At 35.8% G+C, this 20,454-nt stretch overlaps 1 protein-coding gene and 1 pseudogene across 2 annotated transcripts in view; one reads left to right on the forward strand and one right to left on the reverse strand.

The window, feature by feature from the left end:
• Window positions 1–20,454, forward strand: part of Cwc27 (CWC27 spliceosome associated cyclophilin) — a 186,686-nt gene that overhangs the window by 84,509 nt on the left and 81,723 nt on the right. For both annotated transcript variants that reach the window (XM_048368469.1, XM_048368468.1), the window contains one exon: window positions 11,123–11,223. In XM_048368469.1, coding sequence (XP_048224426.1) covers window positions 11,123–11,223 — 101 coding nt within the window. The remainder of the gene's footprint in view (window positions 1–11,122; window positions 11,224–20,454) is intronic.
• Window positions 294–1,044, reverse strand: LOC125367779 (annotated as a pseudogene).

The following is a 20,454-nucleotide window of genomic DNA, read 5'->3' on the forward strand; positions in this document are numbered from 1 at the left end:
GTACTCTTGGAATAATGAATCATTTTATTATTAAACTTCCAGCCACTGTTTTTTCTTGATTTAATAGCCGTAGTGACAGACATAATTTATGTTACTTAAATGTCTATTACAACTTTCTTTGTACAATATGTCAGTACTTTCTGTGTTGTTGTTTTTTTAAAACAAGAAGTTTATTTAAACAACAAGACGCTTAACTTGAAGGGAAAACTATCTAGGAATCTTTTTTTTTTTTTTAAGAGTAATTTACCCCTATTTAAAGACAGATTGCCCTACATGTAACAGCCATATACAAAAAAGTTATAAAATTGTCCTTGGTTTTACAATGATAAGTGAAAACATTAAAATTCTCCAATCAAACAAGGAATGCAAGGATTTTTGTTGTTTTTTTCTTTTTTTGTTAAAACAGAGCAAAATAACTTATTGAAGTATAAAGATAAAAGCTGAATGAGCATGCCACTAATGGAGAAGGGGGATATTTTCACAGAACCAGTATTTTTCCCCATCCCATCTCCATTTAATGTCAACCAAAATATACCATTGGCCATTTAGTGTTGTTGGTTTTTTTAAAAAAAAAAAAAAGGAAAAGAAAAGCAATATGCTTGTGCATATACACCAGTTACTTTATGTACAACAAAGGAATGGGGAAAGGGAAAATGAAAGAATAGAGAAAACTATACTGTAGTAGTCAGGATGTGGTGGAACCAAATTGCAGTTTTCTAATTAAAAATGTGTTCTTGGTCTATAAGAACAAAGTTCTGGAGCAAAGTAGCAGGTTCCCTTTCTTAGTAGACACCTCCTGTCTGCTGCTGGAACACATCCATTGTATCTTCATCCTCCATTGCCAACTGTGCAGGTGTTTCTGTTTCATTGATTGGCTGCCCATCAAATTGGAATCTGATCTGCCTCATAGATAAACCCTGTCGTTCACAATAGGCTTTCATTAGTTTACTAATGCCTCTTAATCTTAAACTGCTCCGCCACCTTAAAATTAATAGGATCGTTGTTCTCAGTCTCAACTCCTTCCTTGGGCTTTTCGTTGGCCATCACAAGCGCTGGAGTCTCCTCAGATGCCGCTTCTTTTGGCCAATTCTGGGGCCTGAACTCAGGGCCAGAGCACTGTCCCCGGCTTACTTTTGCTCAAGGCTAGCACTCTGCCACTAGAGCCACAGCGCCACTTCCAGCCTTTTCTGTGTTTGGTGCTGAGGAATTGAACCCAGGGCTTCATGCATGCTAGGCAAGCACTGTACTGCTAAGCCACATTCCTAGCCCAGTGTGAACTTTTTGAATGATATATTTTAATTAATTTATGCTAGTTGTTTTTAGACCACTTTGTCTTTTTTATTTTGTATTTTAACCATATATGTGTACATGTGTATTTTCTTCTTTTTCCTGATTAATATTTATTGAACTCCCTGAACCTAAGGACTGATGAACTTCATCAATTCCGCAAAATTCTCAGATATTACTGCTTTAGATACACCTCAATCTCAGTCTGTATTGTCCTGCAATTCCACTTAACATATGTAATGGACTGCCTTATCTTTTGTCTACCATGTGTCTTCTAACCTCTTATACTTGGCTTTTTTTCCTTCCTGTTTGTGTTTTATGTCCTATGTGTGCTTTCAGATGTATCTCCTAGTTCACCCATTCTATCTTTAGCCACAGTTTTTCAGTTACTTAATGTTTTTGTTTGATTGTTTTGGCCTTAGTTATTTTTTTCAGGTATTGCCTTGCATTTTTTTATAGGGATGGCCTCAGATTGTGATCCTTCTCTCTACTACTTCCTGTGTATCTGGGATTACAGACACCTTGCCTGGATTATTGATTGAGATGGGCCCTATCTGGGATTACAGACACCTTGCCTAGATTATTGATTGAGATGGGCCCTCACTACCTTCTGTCCATACTGGCTTTGAACTGTGATCCATTCAATCTGACTCCAACAACCTGAAAATACATGATCCACTGTGCCAGTTCAGCTACTTAGCTTTTCATTGAATTTAACATTATTCTAGCCATCATTTCTTTAGTTAACATTGTTGATGACATTTAATGCTTTGTTTTTATTCTGTTCATAGAATACATATTTTATTTTTATAGTACCTGAAGTTTTGAGAATCAGGTTATTTGCTACTCCTCTGATTTTCATTTGCAAGGCCAATTCTTTTTGATACTATGAAATCTTTTTATTGGCACTTAATTTTCTTTTTACAACTCACTTTTTCAAAGTTCTGTGAAATATAAATTGAGGATGCTTTCCTTCAGAGAGGATTTTCCATTGGCTTTAACAGATGCTTCAGCATGCTACAGATCACTGGGGATTTTGATTAGAAATATTCCTCAGATATCCTGAGGATAGTAATTAGCTTGAAATCCTGCTTACCTGCCTAGACCTGAGCAGACTAACTTCTTGGTGGTCTTCCTGCATTTGTTATTAGGCATGTTTATTCTCACACTTTTACTGAGGAAGTATTCTAGCTTTATGTATAGAAGTCCTAGATTGATCCCCATAATATTTTAAAATCCACATTCTTAAATTGCTGAGACTAGCAATTCAGTGTTCCAATAACAAATCCAATGCTTCTTGCTCTGGTTTTAAGTCCTCTTCTCATTTTTCAAACTCTGGATAATTCCTTGATTTCTAGTGAATTAGGCTATCTATTTTTTTAACTGTACTGATTTTAGTACTTCTAGGTACTTGATCACGAGAGAGTTTTCAGATTATCTAGTAGGTTGTCTTACTAGAAGTGGAAATCCCGTTTGTTTTTTCATACTGAATTAATATCACTTGTAAATTTGGATTGTAGAATAGATATATGGCTAAAGACTGATTTCTGCCACAACAAATTTACTTCACTTCTGTTAAGTAGTGCCTAAGCCAAAGTCTTGTAAAATAATGTTTGATTCTAAAACTTTTACTTATTGTTTAGACAAAATAGCAGAATCACCTATTGTGTATGGGTATTTTCTGTTTTTGCTTTTTTTTTCTATGTGTGCTTGAGTTTGTGTCAAAAAGCATCTAAGATTTCAAGGAGATTGATGACATCCTGTATGTTTGTTTGTTTTGTTTTTTGCCAGTCCTGGGCCTTGAACTCAGGGCCTCAGCACTGTACTTGGCTTCATTTTGCTCAAGGCTAGCACTCTACCACTTGAGCCACAGCACCATTTCTGGCTGTTTTATAAATATGTGGTGCTGGGGTGTCGGGGATGGCTGTGCCTTTAAGAGGGGACGGGCCCAGGTCGCCCGTCCCCCCTCCTTCCGCCTTCAACCAGAAGAGAAGCCCCTGCCCCTCAGCGGCGAGCACCTGTGCCATCTCTCCCACGTGAGAGCGATAAAGGACCACACAGGAAGGGGAGGACAGGCCCAGGACCCCCACGCAGAGGGGAGGTAGAGCAAAGCCCGGCACTGGGGAATCGAACCCAGGGCTTCATGTATACAAGACAAGCACTCTTGCCACTAGGCCATATTCCCAGCCCTGACATCCTGTATTCTTTCATCTTTCTACTTAAAACTACATGTGAGCTATTATATAAAAGGAGCAAAATTATCAATATAAAGGCTATTCATATGCAAATGCATTTAGATTCTTTTTTGTCTCCTATATTGCAAATACTTAAGGGTAGGAGTTAGTTTATTTTGTATATTTCCAAATATTATGTAGATTATAAAGGTTATGTAGACCATTATGTCAGCTTAGATTTATCATCCCAAGAAGCCTTTCAGGATCACTTAGACTAAATTAATGTAAGCTCTCTATTAGCCTCCCTCATAAAATTTGTAAATTTGTAAGTACATATACACTTCAGCTTGTTTATTCCTACCCTTTAAAACTAGATTATAGTAAAATAATAAGCAATTCTATTCCCAGTGTTTAATGACATACTTAAAATATGAGTATTTTGTAATTTTCCATTTTAACTGCTTATTTCCCCATTTCATAGCACATGATATTTAATCTACATAGTGTATTAAACACAGAAACTTATCAGTAAGCTCATGAAATCTACACATCCAGAGAATGGGAAAATGGAAAGAGTTGCCTTGTTAATCTTTTTATTTAGTCTGAGAATTTTTAATCTGAAATTGATTCTTAGAGTATATAAATATGAAGAATATCAGTAGTGTCAGCGTTGAGGCTGGACTCTAGAGAAGGTAGAAAAGTAAAGCCAGGGTAAACAGAGAAAGGATGTCAAAGAGGTAGGAAGAGATGAGTTTGAGAGGCAGAGAAAGGTAAAGGGAGCAGTGGAGTTGGTTTTTTCTCAAGAGCCAAGTTAAGATAGAAGAGAAAGACATGGGAAATTGTGGTGATAAATTATGGGTCCTAAGTTACTTCTAAGAGAATAAGAAATACATGTATTACTTGTAAGTTATTGAAATGAGTGAATAGTGAATAAAATGAACACAGTAAGAACAGTGGGGGAATTGCTTGTTTAAAAGTTGGAAACCTAAGATTATGAAAAAATTAAGGGAAAATATTCTGACCACTCACATTTAAACGTCACTCCAGATTCTCTTCACAGCTCCATGGAATTGAATTATTTTAGGTTACAGACAAATGTCTGTTAATATAGCCTTGTGTTTTACTTCCTTCAGTCTAGGTTATGTATTGTGATTAGGTGACTCTTCATACTGTCTCCACATGTCTAATTCCTATCCCATCTTTCTGGGCCCAGTTCACATGCCTCCTCTGTAAAACCATCTCTTTAGTCTCAGTAATCTTATACTGAAACTAAAAATACCCTGGTCATTTCTTTGTTATGGAGGTCATTACTTTTTATCGTGTGCTGCTTTTGTTACTAATATACATGGAATTGAAGCGTTATGGAAAGTTTGTACTGGTGTCTTTGTATTATCCTGGAAAGAGTACAGATTTAGAATGTAAGAGGTCACATTTTTCTGTTTCTACTTCCTTTTACATTTGACTATATGACTTAGCAAAGTTATTTCATCTCCATAAGTCTCAGCCTTCTTACCAGTAAAATGCCTGTGTCACAGGTGAGAGATATGCCAGTAGTTTTTGCTGGTTAATCCTAGCTACTAAGAAGGCTGAGATCTGTAAGATGGTTTGACACCAGCCCAAGTTGAAAAGTTTACTGGACTCATCTCCATAATAACCAGCAAAAAGCAGGACTAGAGGGCTGGGGATATGGCCTAGTGGCAAGAGTGCTTGCCTCATATACATGAGGCCCTAGGTTTGGTTCCCCAGCACCACATATACAGAAAATGGCCAGAAGTGGCGCTGTGGCTCAAGTGGCAGAGTGCTAGCCTTGAGGAAGAAGAAGCCAGGGACAGTGCTCAGGCCCTGAGTCCAAGCCCCAGGACTGGCCAAAAAAAAAAAAAAAAAAAAAAAAAAAAAGCAGGACTAGAGATGTGGCTCAAGTGGTAGAGCATTAGCCTTGCAAAGTATGGGGCCCACAGTTCGAACTCTAGTACTGTATTGATGATGATGATGATGATGATGATGACAGTAAGATGTGAGAGATACACAATTTAAAGAATCTAGCAAAGATGTATTCTCTTCACTTCTTGCTCATTTTGATTTTTGTGCCTGTACCTCAGTACCATACAAATATTAGAAATTATTGAATTAATAATGTCTTTACCATAACTGAAAACATAAGGGACACCTTAATTTTTAGGTTGCTGTTAGTTTATTAGGATTACTGTTGTTCATAAAAGCAATTCTTTTTTCCATTAAGACAGAAGATACTATTTATTTAGCGTATTTATATATATGCAAAATTATCTGATGACTAGTTGTGATACACACAAATCATAATAAAATTTAAATGTATTCAAATTAGAAATATATATATTAGGAAAAGTTTCAGGAAAAAATAATTACGACTTAATAGCCTTAATTGTAAATATATTTATATTAAAAAAGCATTTATCATTCAAACAGAAACTAGACTTTGAGGGGCCCAAAAAGATTTTCCCTGGACTCAAACTGGAGCCCATAGTTTGGCAGTGTAGGCATGTATTCTTAATTTTCCTTCTCATCCTAACAAATTGAAATGTGTTCTAGTGCTTATGGACAGGATTATATTCCACAAAATATAAGATTGGAAATCCGAAAATTAGACTATGACTTCAAGATTAGTTTTCTGAAAAGTTATACTTAAATTCCCAAAGTTACGGTTTCAACAAGTACTAGCAAATGGTGATGTCTGAATAGTCTGAAAGATTTTGGCAACATTGTAAATCCTCAATTACTTGAAAAATTCAGCATAATGAAGCCGTTTTTCATCATCAGTATAGACCTACCCTTTTCTGTCTCACTTTGTCATTCATTTTTAAATTTTTTTCATCATTGTTCAGTTTGTATGATAATGCTTCACAGGTATATTTAAATATTTGATTAGATTCTTAGAAGCAAGCATTTGTTCATTGTCCTTTTAAAATTATGAAGTCTTTATGCAAAGTAGAAATACCATTCATGTACAATAAATAGTATAATCAATAAATATTCCTCCATGACAAACAGCCCCAAACAGTAGTAAATTTTATGCATAAGACCTACATAATACCATTCATTCTATTATAGTAAGTGTCCTATAGGATGGGATGCCCATTGTTTTCTTCAAGAATAGTTTTTAAAGACCCATGGCCTAGCCACCTAGTAGTTAGTGATAAGGGGGAGAGAAAAAATGAGGGCTAAGAATGTAGCTTAGCAGTAGACTGCTTGCCTAGCATGCTCGAAGCCCTGGAGGTTCGATTCCTCAGCACCACATAACACAGAAAAGGCTGGAAGTTGTGCTGTGGCCCAAGTGCTAGCCTTGAGCAAAAAGAAGCCAGAGACAATGCTCAGGCCCTAAGTCCAAGCCCCAGGACTGCCTCCTCCCCCAAAGAAAGGCATGTATAATAGCATCTACTTCTATTGAATATGTATTGTGTGTTTAATATTTTACATACCATATCCATATTATATAGTAAAGAAACTGAGTTTCATGTAACTAAGGTTACTTAGCTTGTAAGTGGTAGAGTTGGTTTTAAAATTAGTACTTTCTGAATCAAAGTTAATTGTTTAATGACTGTTCTATTGATTCTACAGTGGTATTTTATACAGTGTGAACTTTCTTTACTTTATTCCTTGTAGATTTCAAGTGATCCTTTTAAGCCAGAAATGCAGCATTTTGTGTTTAAAACATGCAAGCTAATCCCCTACCTTAGAGACTTAGCATTCAAAACATATCATCCTCAAATACTTACCAAATTAAGAAAATACAAAAACGTGACGCAATAGAAATAGATGCAGCTAGTGGATAGAGGAAAAATATAGTTGCTATTACCCATGCAGGGCCTAGTTACATTTTTTCCCCATGGTACCCAAACATTAGATTTCTAGAGTTGTGACCATAAAATTTTAAGAAATAACAAGCAATTGCAGCCATTTGAGACATATATTTCTAGCACCTGAACTTAGTAGTGACAGTGAATACCGAGAGGAACTGCAATATGGTAAAATCTGTTTCAGTACTAATTCAATGAAAAGGAAAGGAAGAGTCCAGAAGAGGTTGAAAGCCTAGTCATAGATAATGGTTTCATGACCAGTAGTTTCATTTTAGAAGAAATAAATGTAGGATATATTATTTTGAAGCCTCTGGCCTGTTTTCTATATACACCAGAGTCCTTGAATGTAGGTAATGTGATTCACCGTGCTGTACAAGCAAAATGAATGCCAGATTTGAAGACTTGCAAGAAAAATATAAAAACATCACATTAATATTTTCTATATGGCTTGGATGTAGAATTTTTAAAAGAAATTTAGAAGCTTGGGTTTTTTTTAACTTTGAAAAAAATGTAGCTTCTGGAAAAGTTTAATTTCCTGGTAAGTCTTTATCTTAAATTTCTGTTGGTCAGCACTAATCTACATGAAGATCTATAACAGGTAGTTACAAATGCAGGACCCAAATCTAGACAAAAGATCTAGAGATGAGAATAACCAATGAATAAGTGTTAGTTGATCTCATCAGATTTTATAAAAATGCCGAAGAAAAATGCTAACAAATTACAGCTAGGCAGAGAACTAGTAGACTGGAAAATCATGATGCTAAAATGCTAAGAAGTCTGATTAGGACAGAATTTCAGGAAGGAAGTAGTTAACATTGTTGAATAATAGGCCAAAGAAGAAGAGAAGAACTGAGACAAGACCATTGAATTTGTGTGATATAGAAGCAGTTTCAGTAGAGTAGAAGAGGGATAGATTGCAAGAGATTATGAAGTAGACTGTATATATAACCTATCCTTTCAGGAAAAGAATCCATTTGTGAAGATAATAATCACTTGATTTGAATAGACTCCAGAGAAATTTAAGAATATTTGTGTGTCCAGTGAAAGGATCTGTGAAGTAGGAATGCCTGTCATTGTAAAAAGAGAGAAGATCATTTCTATAGTAAAGTCCCAAGCCTGGGTGCACACTGAAATCATCAGCAGAACTTGTTACAAGGGCAGGTCCCCAGGCAACATCTCATGTCTCACATTACCTATTCCCTGCAGTTTTGTCTCCTGGAGCAGGTCCTACGGGGAGGTGCTTAAGCTGTATCCACAGTTTCTCCCAGGAGAAGCTGTGAAGTTTCCACAGGGTAGTTGAGAAAATTAAGAGAACTAATGAAGCACTAGTAAAAAGACTGACCACATGTATTATCCAGAGTGGATGCAAAGCCAATGAGAATCTCTGTGGTGTAGTGATAGACCAGGAACTAAAGGAGTTGGCTTTGATTATTAGGAGTACGTTCAACTTGGGCAGGAAGAAAAGGCTGAAAAGACTTAAAAAGATGGTTGATTTTTTTTTAATCAGAAAGGATAGTTTCAGAATTCAAAGATCTTGAAGACTGAATCAAAATATGGCTAATTGTGTCTGATGTTAAAAGAACTGAAGTATGCATGTTATAAGGACTATCAATTTCTAAATCTAATACAGGCTAGTGAATAGTAGAAAGACATGGGATTTAAAATCAAGACGAATCACTAACGATCCACTCAGTATGGAACTATTTAGACTTTAGATTTCACTAATTTCTTGGCTTTAATAACTTTTACTCTTATTTCCAGAAAGGGATGTCTCCTTAGACTTTCAGTCTCCCATGATCCATGGCTAGCTTTGGCTGTCAATAGAGTGGATGTTTGATATTCAAAGATATAATATGCAAAGCTTTAACTATTCACAGGTGACTCTAAGGGTTTATATTAATTAATGTTCTGTTACTATAATGAAATACCTGAGACTGGCTAATTTTACAAACAAGATGTTTATTTAGGTCGTGGTTTTGGCTGCTGAAATGCCAAATAGCATAGCCTGGCAGGCCCATCCTCAAGCCCTGGCTGGGTCACCTCATGACAGATGACCATGATGGATATCTGTAGGAGAGGGAAAAATGATGTCTTGAAACAGAGAACCAGAGACCCCTTCCATCGCTGTTAGCTTAAGGGTCTCCCAGTGGAGACCACATCTTCAAGGTTTTGTCACCACTAAATACCACCCTCCTAGGGACCAAGTCTCCAGTACATGAACCTTGATCAGGAGTGCTTAAACATCCAGAATCCACAGCAGCATATATCGCTTGAGTCAATTTCTCCAATGAAGAAAATTGAGCTAGATACTGCCCAGCTGGTCATGCCTGTAATCCCAGCCCTTCTGGAAGCAGCTATTAGGAGGACTGAGGTTTAAGGCTAGCCTTGGCAAAATGCTATTGAGACTCCATCTCACCAATAAGTGGGGTATGTTGGTATACAATGTGATTCCAGCTATCGGGGAGGCTGTTGGTAAGAGGATTGTGATCCCAGGCCAGTCTCGGGCAAAAATGCAAGACTTTACTGAAAATTAGCAGACACAGAAAAGTACAGGAGTATGCCTCCAGCAGCAGATCACTTTCTAAGCAAGGCACTGAGTTCAAACCCCGGTACTGCTAAAACAAAACAAAACAAACACAAAAGATGAAATAAGAAAGCAAAACCAGAAACAAGTCACTGTGGTAAATCACTTAGGACTCAGTTTGCCTTTGACACGATACATCTAGTCATTACAGTAACTTTGCTTGGTAGATTTCGCAGAACAGGAAATTATCTACCAAGTTGTGATATTAGAAAAGTTTGAACTTCAGTTTGGATAGGCAAATGAATTTCTCAAGTTGGTACCAGAATTCTGGGCATATAATAATTGCTTAACTACTGGTGGCAAATCAGGAACTCATCATGCCTTTTATTATTATTATTATTATTATTATTATTATTATTATTATTCTTTAAGTAGTTGTACAAAAGAGATGCCATATAACAAAGTAATTTATAAATACAATGACTCTGGATCAGTGTCACCTCCTCCCCCCGACCCCAAACCTTCTCCCTTCTTCAACCAACCCCTTCCTATGCTTTCCTTAATTTTGTGGTATATACAATGAGTTCTTGATTGTATTCTAACCAACTTCCCCCCTTCATTCATCTGCACCTCTCCCCTTAGCCCCACCTCCCCTCTTGCACTGAAACCATTTCCTGGTGCTGATTTTGTTGGGCTTTGACCTAGCCTTTGTAAGAGATTATACCATTTCAGTTCTCCCTGGAGTCGGTTATACTTCAGTTAATTCATTTGTAACCGCTTGCATACCACCCAACTTGTTTCCTTGTAGATTAATAGGTATTTTCTGTCTACTACAAATGAGGGAAACCATCCAACCTGTTTTTCTTCTCTGGGTCTGTCTGGCTTACTTCACTTAATATAATTTTTTTCCAAGTCTTTCTACTTTCTTATGAATAGTTTGAAGCCACCATATTTTGTGTATATCCATGTTTAATAAATAATACTCATATTAAAATTTTATTTTGACTCAAAGTCTCCATTAATTATGAATTAAAACTTGAATTTTTGCTAGTAATTTAAGAAAATAATCTGCTTATCTCCTTATGTTTGATATACTCAAAAGGGAAGTATTTTATAGTAAGGTACTGCTAATGTGAAAAGTTGCATTTTGACTCTTGTATAGGTATGTTTCCATATAACAGATAAGTGTATGCAGAAACATGGTTAATTACACCATTCATTTTGTTTTTCTTGTTTAATAAAAACAGAATTATTCTACTACTAGTACATCATATGCTTAAATATAACTTTCCTTTTCTTTCTAGTGAAGAGCTCAGGAAAGAAGTTAGACAGTTAAAGAGAGAACTCTTAGCAGCAAAACAAAAAAAGCTAGAAGATGAAACAAAAACAGAGCAAAGAAACGAAGGTAAGGGCTTTGGTCAGACTTACAGTGTCTCTTGGTGGTCTTCTTTTTTCTTCCCCCTCCTCTCTCAAGCTTCCTCCCTTTCCTGCTTCCTCCCTACTCCCTTCTTCCCTCCTTCTTGAGGTTTTTGTTCCCTTTCCCCATACTTGCTTGGGACAGTTAGCCAATAAAATAAATTTCTTCTCAGAGCATTTTTGAAAGAAGAAAAATTGATGGAAACATGATTATAGTTATGGCCCTATAGCAGGCTTAATGAGCACTAACAGACTAAAAATCAAACAAAATTCATTGCCCTCATAGCACATAACTAGATTGTAAGTGAAAAGAATGAAATGTGTGAGAGAGGGAGAGAGAGAGAGAGAGAGAGCGTGTGTGTTAAAACATTTAAGAGAAGTATTTGGGACCTATGTTCAAGGTTTGTATAAACATTTGTGTGTTGGTTTGGATAATATTAAATACATGCTCTCGGTTTCCTTTGTTTTTACTTTATGTTGACATAAAGATCTAAATATTGATAAAAATGATCAAAATAATACCTTGTTGTTTATGCTGATTAATATATTCTGTGATTCACTATAAACTTTATTAAGCTAGAATAGCTTCAAAAAAGCTATTGTATTTCATGAAAAAAAAAACCACTTTAATTTACTATAGAATTTTTTCCCCAAAAAGCTTATAAAGCCTGGTTTCCAAAATTACAGCTTGGAACTCTCAGCTGTTTTCTTTTTGAAATAACGAATTGTACTGTAGATTCACTTTCAAACCCAATTGGAAATTTTATTCCATTGCTTCTAAAAGCATGTACTAAATTTGATGTAATAGATTTGCTTTTGCATACTTATATCCACTATATTCTCATGTTTGTGGGAAGCTTGAAGGTTTCTATCTCCTAGTGTTGTAAGAATCACTGTTATTATATTACAAAAAATAAGATGCAGCATATTTAGCCATAAACTATGTGTGTTCTGATACGGTATGGAACCACAGCGCAAAATTCAAACAACATATTAGTGTTTTAAGTAGCAGAGGTAATACTTCATAACTCTGTATTATATCCTCACTTACTTACATTTCATGAAGCTTTGAAAGACACTGAAATAATATATATATATGAATGAAATTAATCATTAAAAATTTAACTGAGGGGCTGGGGATATAGCCTAGTGGCAAGAGCGCTTGCCTCGTATGCATGAAGCCCTGGGTTCGATTCCCCAGTACCACATATACAGAAAATGGCCAGAAGTGGCGCTGTGACTCAAGTGTCAGAGTGCTAGCCTTGAGCAAAAAGAAGCCAGGGACCGTGCTCAGGCCCTGAGTCCAAGGCCCAGGACTGGAAAAAAAAAAAAATTAACTGATCCATGATAGCATAAATTATAAGCTACATTTAAAAGGAAGGATAAAAATATGTAACTTGAAAGAAGTAGAGATTTGTCACAACTGTTAGAGTGGAAGCCTTGAACAAAACAGCTTGGCAAGAGCACAAAGTTTTGAATTCAAGCACCATTCCCAGCATTAAAAAAAAAGTGAAATATATGACTTAGATATGTTAGTAAAATATAACAGAATAGAAACAAGCTGTACGTGCAATATGGAGAGTTGAACGAACTATTGTTTATTTCAAACTATACATATTTTTCCAGGGAATTGTTTCTTGTAAGTGTATTAGACACATGAAAGTAATCCATTGAACTAGAAAGATCATTTGCTTATCATTTTTATTCTTTTTGAGTAAAGTGATATTTACGAATATCCTTGTACCCTAAGAAATGTGCCATAGACTATGGTGCCAGTGGCTCAAGCTATAATCCTGGCTACATAAGAGGCTGTTCAAAGCCAGCACAGGAAGAAAAGTCCATGACACTCTTATCTCCAGCTAACCACCAAAAAGTCAGAAATGGAGCCATGGCTCAGTGGTAAAGTACTAGTCTTAAGCAAACAAGCTCAGCAACCATGCCCAGGCCCTGAGTTTAAGCCCCAGGACTAGCACAAAAACAGAAAGAAAGAAAAAGAAAAATGTGCCACAGTTGGGCTGTTAAGTTCAAAATGCCTGGTGCTTGCCTTTGAAGTCCGTGATAAAATAGGAATGAAACAAATGCAATAAAAAAGGCTATATTAGACAAAAAGAGTGTGTTTTTTTTTTGCCTTTAAGATACTAAATATAATTAGGGGAGATTTGAATCTTAAAAGGCTGAGTTCTTAACACAAAAGTGAATAGTCTTTTGGATATTTAGCCCATGTAGGTGAATGTTAATAGTCTCAAAAATCTTTTGAATGCCATGGTTAGAAAATACAAGGAATTATTTTTCTGAATGTTATTTTCCTCAAAAATTTCGGGACTTGCTTTAACTGAATGACAGCTGAAACTAGCTTCTAGAACAGTGGGGTAATTGGTTTGCTGGCTTTTATTTTGTTTTGTGATTTTAGAATAGCCCATTTTATTTACTTATTTTTTATTTTGAAATAATACAAGACTTACAAAAAATGTGCAGAAATAATCTAGTTCCCATGATTTGATTGTGTGCGTCTGTGCCATTCCTGCTGCTTGGCCTGGGGCCTGTCAACTATCCCTGAGCTTTTGTGTTCAAAACTAGTGCTCTCACCAGTTGAGCCACGGCTTCCCTTCTGGCTTTTTGGTTAATTGGAAATAAGAGTTGCCTGGTCTTTCCTGCATGAGCTGGATCTCAGCCTCCTATGTAGCTAGGATTGCAGACATAAGCCACCAACACCCAGCTCCCATGGATTTTTCTTTTCCTTTCTTTTCCCCCCATTTGTCCTGAGGTTTGAACTCTGGGCCTACGCACTGTCCCAGAGTTCCTTGTACTCAAGGCTAGAACTCCACCACTTGAGCCACAGCGCCACTTCCAGCTTTTTCTGTGATTAATTGGAGATAAGAGTCTCATGGACTTTCCTGCCCAAGCTGTCTTCAAACCGCAGTCCTCAGATCTGAGCCACCAGTGCTCAGCCTCCCATGTATTTTCAACATTAAGCTCTTTTATAATTAAAAGCCATGAAGGTCTTTAGGGGCCTGGACCTTTCAGTTTACCTCCATCATCCCTTGAACTTTTTGTTTGTTTGTTTGTTTAAATTTCTAGTACTATAGACTGCTGCATTTTCCCTTCTGGAGTCACAAAGCAACTATGATTCCTCTCATCCAGGTTTTGCCTTTAGAACCAAATAGCTAGAAATTAAATGGGTAATTTTTATTTTGGTTCTAATATTTTTAAAGTGCTGTTAGGGGCCATGTTAACACCATCTTGTTAGAAGGCTTAATGATATCCTTTCTTAGAACACATTTATGATGCACATTATGGATTACATTTTTTCTGGGAATTAAGTTTCCAGTAAGCTTACTTTGATCTTTTAAAGTTGGCTAGTATTGACAATAAATAATAGAAAATTGTTTATTGTGGAAGATTTGTGAATTTCAGCTATGCAATTTTTAAGACTGGAAGTACTTTTTACTCTATGATTACAAATGATACCATGAGCTATCTTACAGCATAACATTATAGAAACAAAGTAGAATTTTAAACATCTCTCAGTGTATATCAGAACTTAGGCTGTCTTGCCATTCTGTAGATATTCCAAGGATAAAGCTAAATGAATTCTGGGAACACATCCAGAAGTTCCTGTATATATTTGTGTAGTAAGGATCTTCACATGAAAAGAAGTGGGAAAGTGTTATTTGACCTTGGCTCTAAAACTTCATGCATCAGTTAAACTGAATGCTCTCCTGAACCTGTTCAGGAAAGCCCTTTTGATTGGGCTATGTGGCTACATATCTGGCTTTTATAAAGTAGTTTATTTTAGTCCAACACTACACTGAATTATCTAAGTGTTCTAGTAACCCTTCTGTATCATGTAGTCTTTTGAACAAAAAAAAATCATTAATTTGCCAATAAACCTAGAAGCAGATAATTAATATTTTAAATGTGTTTTAGATAATTTAAAATACCTTGTTGTTGTGTAATATAGACATGATTGCCATTTGAATTTCCACCTCATGCATGTGCTATATACCTCCTAATATACAGACTAAAAATACATTAGCTTTTCCCAGGCACCAGTGGCTCACACTTGTAATCCTAGCTTCTCAGAAGACTGAGATTTGAGGCTCATGATTCAAAGCCAGCCCGGAGGAGGAGAAGTATTAGAATTTTTAGAGTTACTAGTAGTGGGATTATTTAAACCCAACTGATTCCATTTTCATAGATGTAAGGGTAAAATGCCTCGTAATTCTTTGTTTTGTTTAGGAAGTTTAACAGTACGAAAACTTCTGATAAAGTTGTTACTCTATAAATATAAGAATTTTGTATTTGTAAGAAGAGAAAAAATACGGCTATTCCTAGATTCGTGCTTTTCCTACCTAAGTTCTATAAGTTGAAAATAGGAGCTTCAATACTGTGTTGGTGTAGTTAAAGCTCATATTCAAAAACCGGACATAATTAAAGCCATACAAACATCTGATGTAATTAAAATCTCAGAACAAATTTTCTGTTCATGCCTTTCACAGTTGTACTTCTGTGGTGATATTCTCTGTCACAAGCTATATATGTGAATATGTTCATGATTAAGTAAAGCTTTGGTTTTATGAATCCATCTGAAAAGTCATAACACTTGCTGACTACTAGCAGTTCACTTTAGAATTTAGTTTGTAATGATTGGAATAAGAGGATTGGGAAGTACTTCTAAGACCAAGAAAGACTTGTATCTTGGTGTCTGTGCATTAAAATACTTGTGTGGGCATGTTTGTATGAATGCAGTTCTATTAAGCCAGGTGCTCTAATGGGCATGATACTTTCTTTAAGAATTCCATTGTTTTAGGAGTCTGTTCTAGAATTCTATTGTTTCTTTGATCAAGAGAGTAATATTACATTGATTTTACAGTCTTTAACCAAACTTGTACTGACAATTAAGGACTGACAGCTAGCCATCATTGTATGTTTTATCTATCGTACTAGGCAAGGTACTTTAAAATCTGGACCTATCTGTTGTTAATATATAAATTTACATGGGCTCTTCTATTCCTTGTATCATAAGGATGTTGTTATGTAATAGACTATGTATACTTAGAAAGATATACATTATATAATTATAGTTTCATGGTTTTCCACTTTTCTACCATTACTTACTTTCAAAGATACCATATAATGTATATGACAATGTTTTAGTAAATAAAGGAAACAAAATGTCAAGAAATATGCCATAATTACAGTCTCATATAATTGACTTTTAACAGCATTAAACGTGATTTTGCAAAATTCAGAACAGTTTTCTGAGGTGAATGCAAAATCGGCAGCAGGGCCAACTAGTGCCCCAATTTAAGTAAACAAGGCATGTGGTATCTTTCTTTAGATAGCAGCAGTGTCTAAAGAAATGTATGACAGGACAATCCTATTTACAGCCTGAAGTCTCTGTCATCCCGCTGTAAATTGCTCTGGCCTCTGCATAGGACTGGTTTGGGAGGTAATAAATTTTGAGTGAGGCTGATAATTAATTGGAGATAAATTTGGTTTCCTGTGTTGGCTCTCTCAGGTTCTTTAATAAACTACTGAATCCTTTTCATTAAATTATGTTTAAGTCCTGTCCAGGTTTCTTTAAGTTACATCATATCCAACCCACTGACAAACTGAACATAGTGACATAGGGATTCAGGTTTGGACATATTCTCTAATCAGCTTGAGGGAGATAAAATGTCAGATCCTGAGCAGACAATGCTTGCTCTATGATTAGTGCCAGAAAATAGAGGAAGAACGGCAATCTGAGCTTGTAAATCAAGGGAAAAATTTAAAGCCTCTTCATGAAACACATCCCTCAGGTTCTTAATACCTCTCATATAACGCTGGGCCATTTCCAGTTGCTTTACACTATCTTTTTAATACTTGATTAAATCACACTAGGACCCCTCAGGCTTGATATGCTATGAAAGTTAGTTTTTGACTACTTTTCTCCCATCTAATATATAATGTTAAACCAGCTTAGGTTGGTTTTTATAAGAAACAGAAACTCTCGTGTGGTGCTTGCTGTATTACACCTATGCCACACAGAATTAATCCTCAAGAGCAAAGCAGTCCTTTACTCAAGGCTGTTAATGTTCTCCAGGTATTCTTGGGTCATCATTTTTTCTTGGAGACCAAAAGTATAAGAACTTTGTTTTCCCAATAGTCTACTTTTCATCCCTGTGTAACTTTTTACTTCACTTACACGAGAATGTGAAGTACATTTGTACTTGAGTCTCAGAGCCTTACAGACCTATCTGTAATTTTCAGTTTCCTCTTACTTAGGGCATGATGCTAACAATTTCATTATCTGGGTTTTTAAGTTCAAAACAGATTAAAGAATAAATTAAAATACGGGTGAGTATACTCTAAAAGAATGAATTTTATGGTATGGGTCATATATCTCAATATTTTAAAAAGATAAATAATTAGAAAAGCAAAACCCAAAGCTTTTATAATAATAAAAGTAGAACAAGTTGTAATACAAGTGAAAAAGTATGGATTGCAATACAGCTCTTTGGTAGAAAATTTGATGAGCATATGCAAAACTCTGGTTTTGATCCCCAGTACCACAAAAGTATAGTAATAAAATAATTACAGACTACAAATAATTACAGTTACAGCAATTGTGTACTATATAGTTCACAAATTTAGGAGAATTTTAATTTTTTGATGTAAAAAGGTATGAAGAGACAGATGTTTAACCTAATTACAAATGAATAATGTACAAAACATTGCATGGTAAATTTACGTACCAGTTAAAATATTTCTTTTTAGGGCTGGGAATGTGGCCTAGTGGCAAGAGTGCTTGCCTCATATACATGAAGTCCTGGGTTCGATTCCCCAGCACCACATATATACAAAAAATGGCCAGAAGTGGCACTGTGGCTCAAGTGGCAGAGTGCTAGCCTTGAGCAAAAAGAAGCCAGGGACAGTGCTCAGGCCCTGAGTTCAAGGCCCAGGACTGGCAAAAAAAAACAAACAAAAAATATTTCTTTTTAAAAGAAAAAGAAAATTCTTACCAACTAGGTCATGCCCTTTTTTTTTAAACGATTAAGACTTTTTTGATAGGCAACTGAAGAAATTTAAATAAAGTCTGTAGAGTACATAATATTATGGTATTGGTGTTAAATTATTTGGTGTGATAGTAGTTTTGTGATTATACTTATAGGAGATATCTTAAACTACTTAAGGTAAAGAATCATGTTGTGTAATGGGGAGGAGGAAAGAAGAGAGCAATAAATTGAGCAAAAGTGATAAAACATGGGGCTGGGGATATAGCCTAGTGGCAAGAGTGCCTGCCTCGGATACACGAGGCCCTAGGTTCGATTCCCCAGCACCACATATACAGAAAACGGCCAGAAGCGGCGCTGTGGCTCAAGTGGCAGAGTGCTAGCCTTGAGCTGGAAGAAGCCAGGGACAGTGCTTAGGCCCTGAGTCCAAGGCCCAGGACTGGCCAAAAAAAAAAAAAAAAAAAAAGTGATAAAACATTGACAACTGGTGAATCTAGGTGGAGACGTATAGATGGATGTCAATATGCATTTAACTTTCTCATACATTAGATATCTTTTAAAATAAAAAAATGGAGGAAATGAGTGAATAAATGAATACATAAAGGGACAGAAAGTTAACCTATATCCTTTGGGGGGAAATATCAGAAATGTGCAAAATCATAAAAGTTAAAAAGTACAATAATACCTAATTATACATAATATTTTTGCCAAAGTTAAACATGATTAATACTGTGATGTTTATTCTTCTGAACTTTATCATCATGACAAATATACATGTATGTTTTTTGCCTCCATGTTGTCATTTTATTTTAATTTGTGACATACTTTGGAATTTTTTATTGAAACTACTTATAAAGAGTTAATTACTTTAGTAGTTAATAGACCCTTTCTTAAGAATGATTTATTGCCGGGCTCTAGTGGCTCAGGACTGTAATACTAGCTACTCAGGAGGCTGAGATCTGAGGCTCATGAATCAAAGCCAGCCAGGGCAGGAAAAGTCCAAGATTGCGGTTGGAAGACAACTTGGGCAGGAAAGTCCATGAGACTCTTTGCTCCAATTAATCACAGAAAAAACCAGAAGTGGTGCTGTGGCTCAGGTGGTATTGTCCTAGCCTTGATCAAAAGGAGTTTAGGGACAGCACCCAGGCCCAGAGTTCAAGCTCCACAACCAGCAAAAAATAAAATAAAGTATTCTTCATTCTCTCAGCATAAGACATAGAACATGATATAGTGTGAATTTTTTGTTTATTGCCAGTTCTGGGCTTGAACTCAGGGACTGAGCACTGTCTCCAGCTTCCTTTTGCTCAAGGCTAGTACTCTACCACTTGAGCCACAGTGCCACTTCCAGATTTCTTTTTTTAATGTGGTGCTGAGGAATCAAACCCAGGGCTTCATGTATATGAGGCAAGCACTTTACCACTAGGCTATATTCCCAGCCTCAAGACATAGACCATGATATAAAGATTATGTAAGTGTACTTGAGAAATAGGAAGTTTCCACAATTTTCAATGTGATTTGTTGAAGAATTGACAGCCAGGTTCTCTGTCTTCATTGCTGATAAAATTTACCCATATTTTTCATTTGAAAGAAAAAGTCAATTTCTAAAAATCCTTAGCCAATGTTGTCATGTATTGTCTCTTTCATTTATTTTCTTTTTTTATTTCTTTTTTCCTTTCTTTTCCTTGCTTTCTGAAGTATCCACTGATAATGCAGTAAGGAAACATTGAAATCAGATAAACATTAGAATAAAATTGGAGGCTAAACTGAAATAATTATAAATTTGTCCATGTTAGATAGTAAAAGAGGTGATGTGTGTGTGTTTGTAGCCTGCACCACAATGAGAAACACTTATTATTTTGTTTTGGTATTGAGATTCTCTCATGAGAGGAACTTATATCATCATTAAAAGTTTGATTATAACCAGTGTTCCCTTTTGGGAATGGAATTTTTAACTTTTCCAGACTGCTGTCAAGACCTTATTTTAACTAAGATGTTTTTCTTTTATGTGACACTTTCTGAGGTTTTGCCAAAAATGACATCAAACATATACAGTAATTCATTTGAGTGCTGAGTTTCTTCAACATCTTGCAGCACTTAATCAAATTTGAAAAAGATATTCTTTTCACAACTTCATAGTGTAAACCTGTGAATATGTTGCACTAAAACTGACTTTAGACAGTTTAATCTGTGAGGCATTAGACTGATTTTCTTAAATGATTAAT

The sequence above is a fragment of the Perognathus longimembris genome, chromosome 19, assembly GCF_023159225.1.
Source record: "Perognathus longimembris pacificus isolate PPM17 chromosome 19, ASM2315922v1, whole genome shotgun sequence".
In the NCBI taxonomy this organism is placed as follows: domain Eukaryota; kingdom Metazoa; phylum Chordata; class Mammalia; order Rodentia; family Heteromyidae; genus Perognathus; species Perognathus longimembris.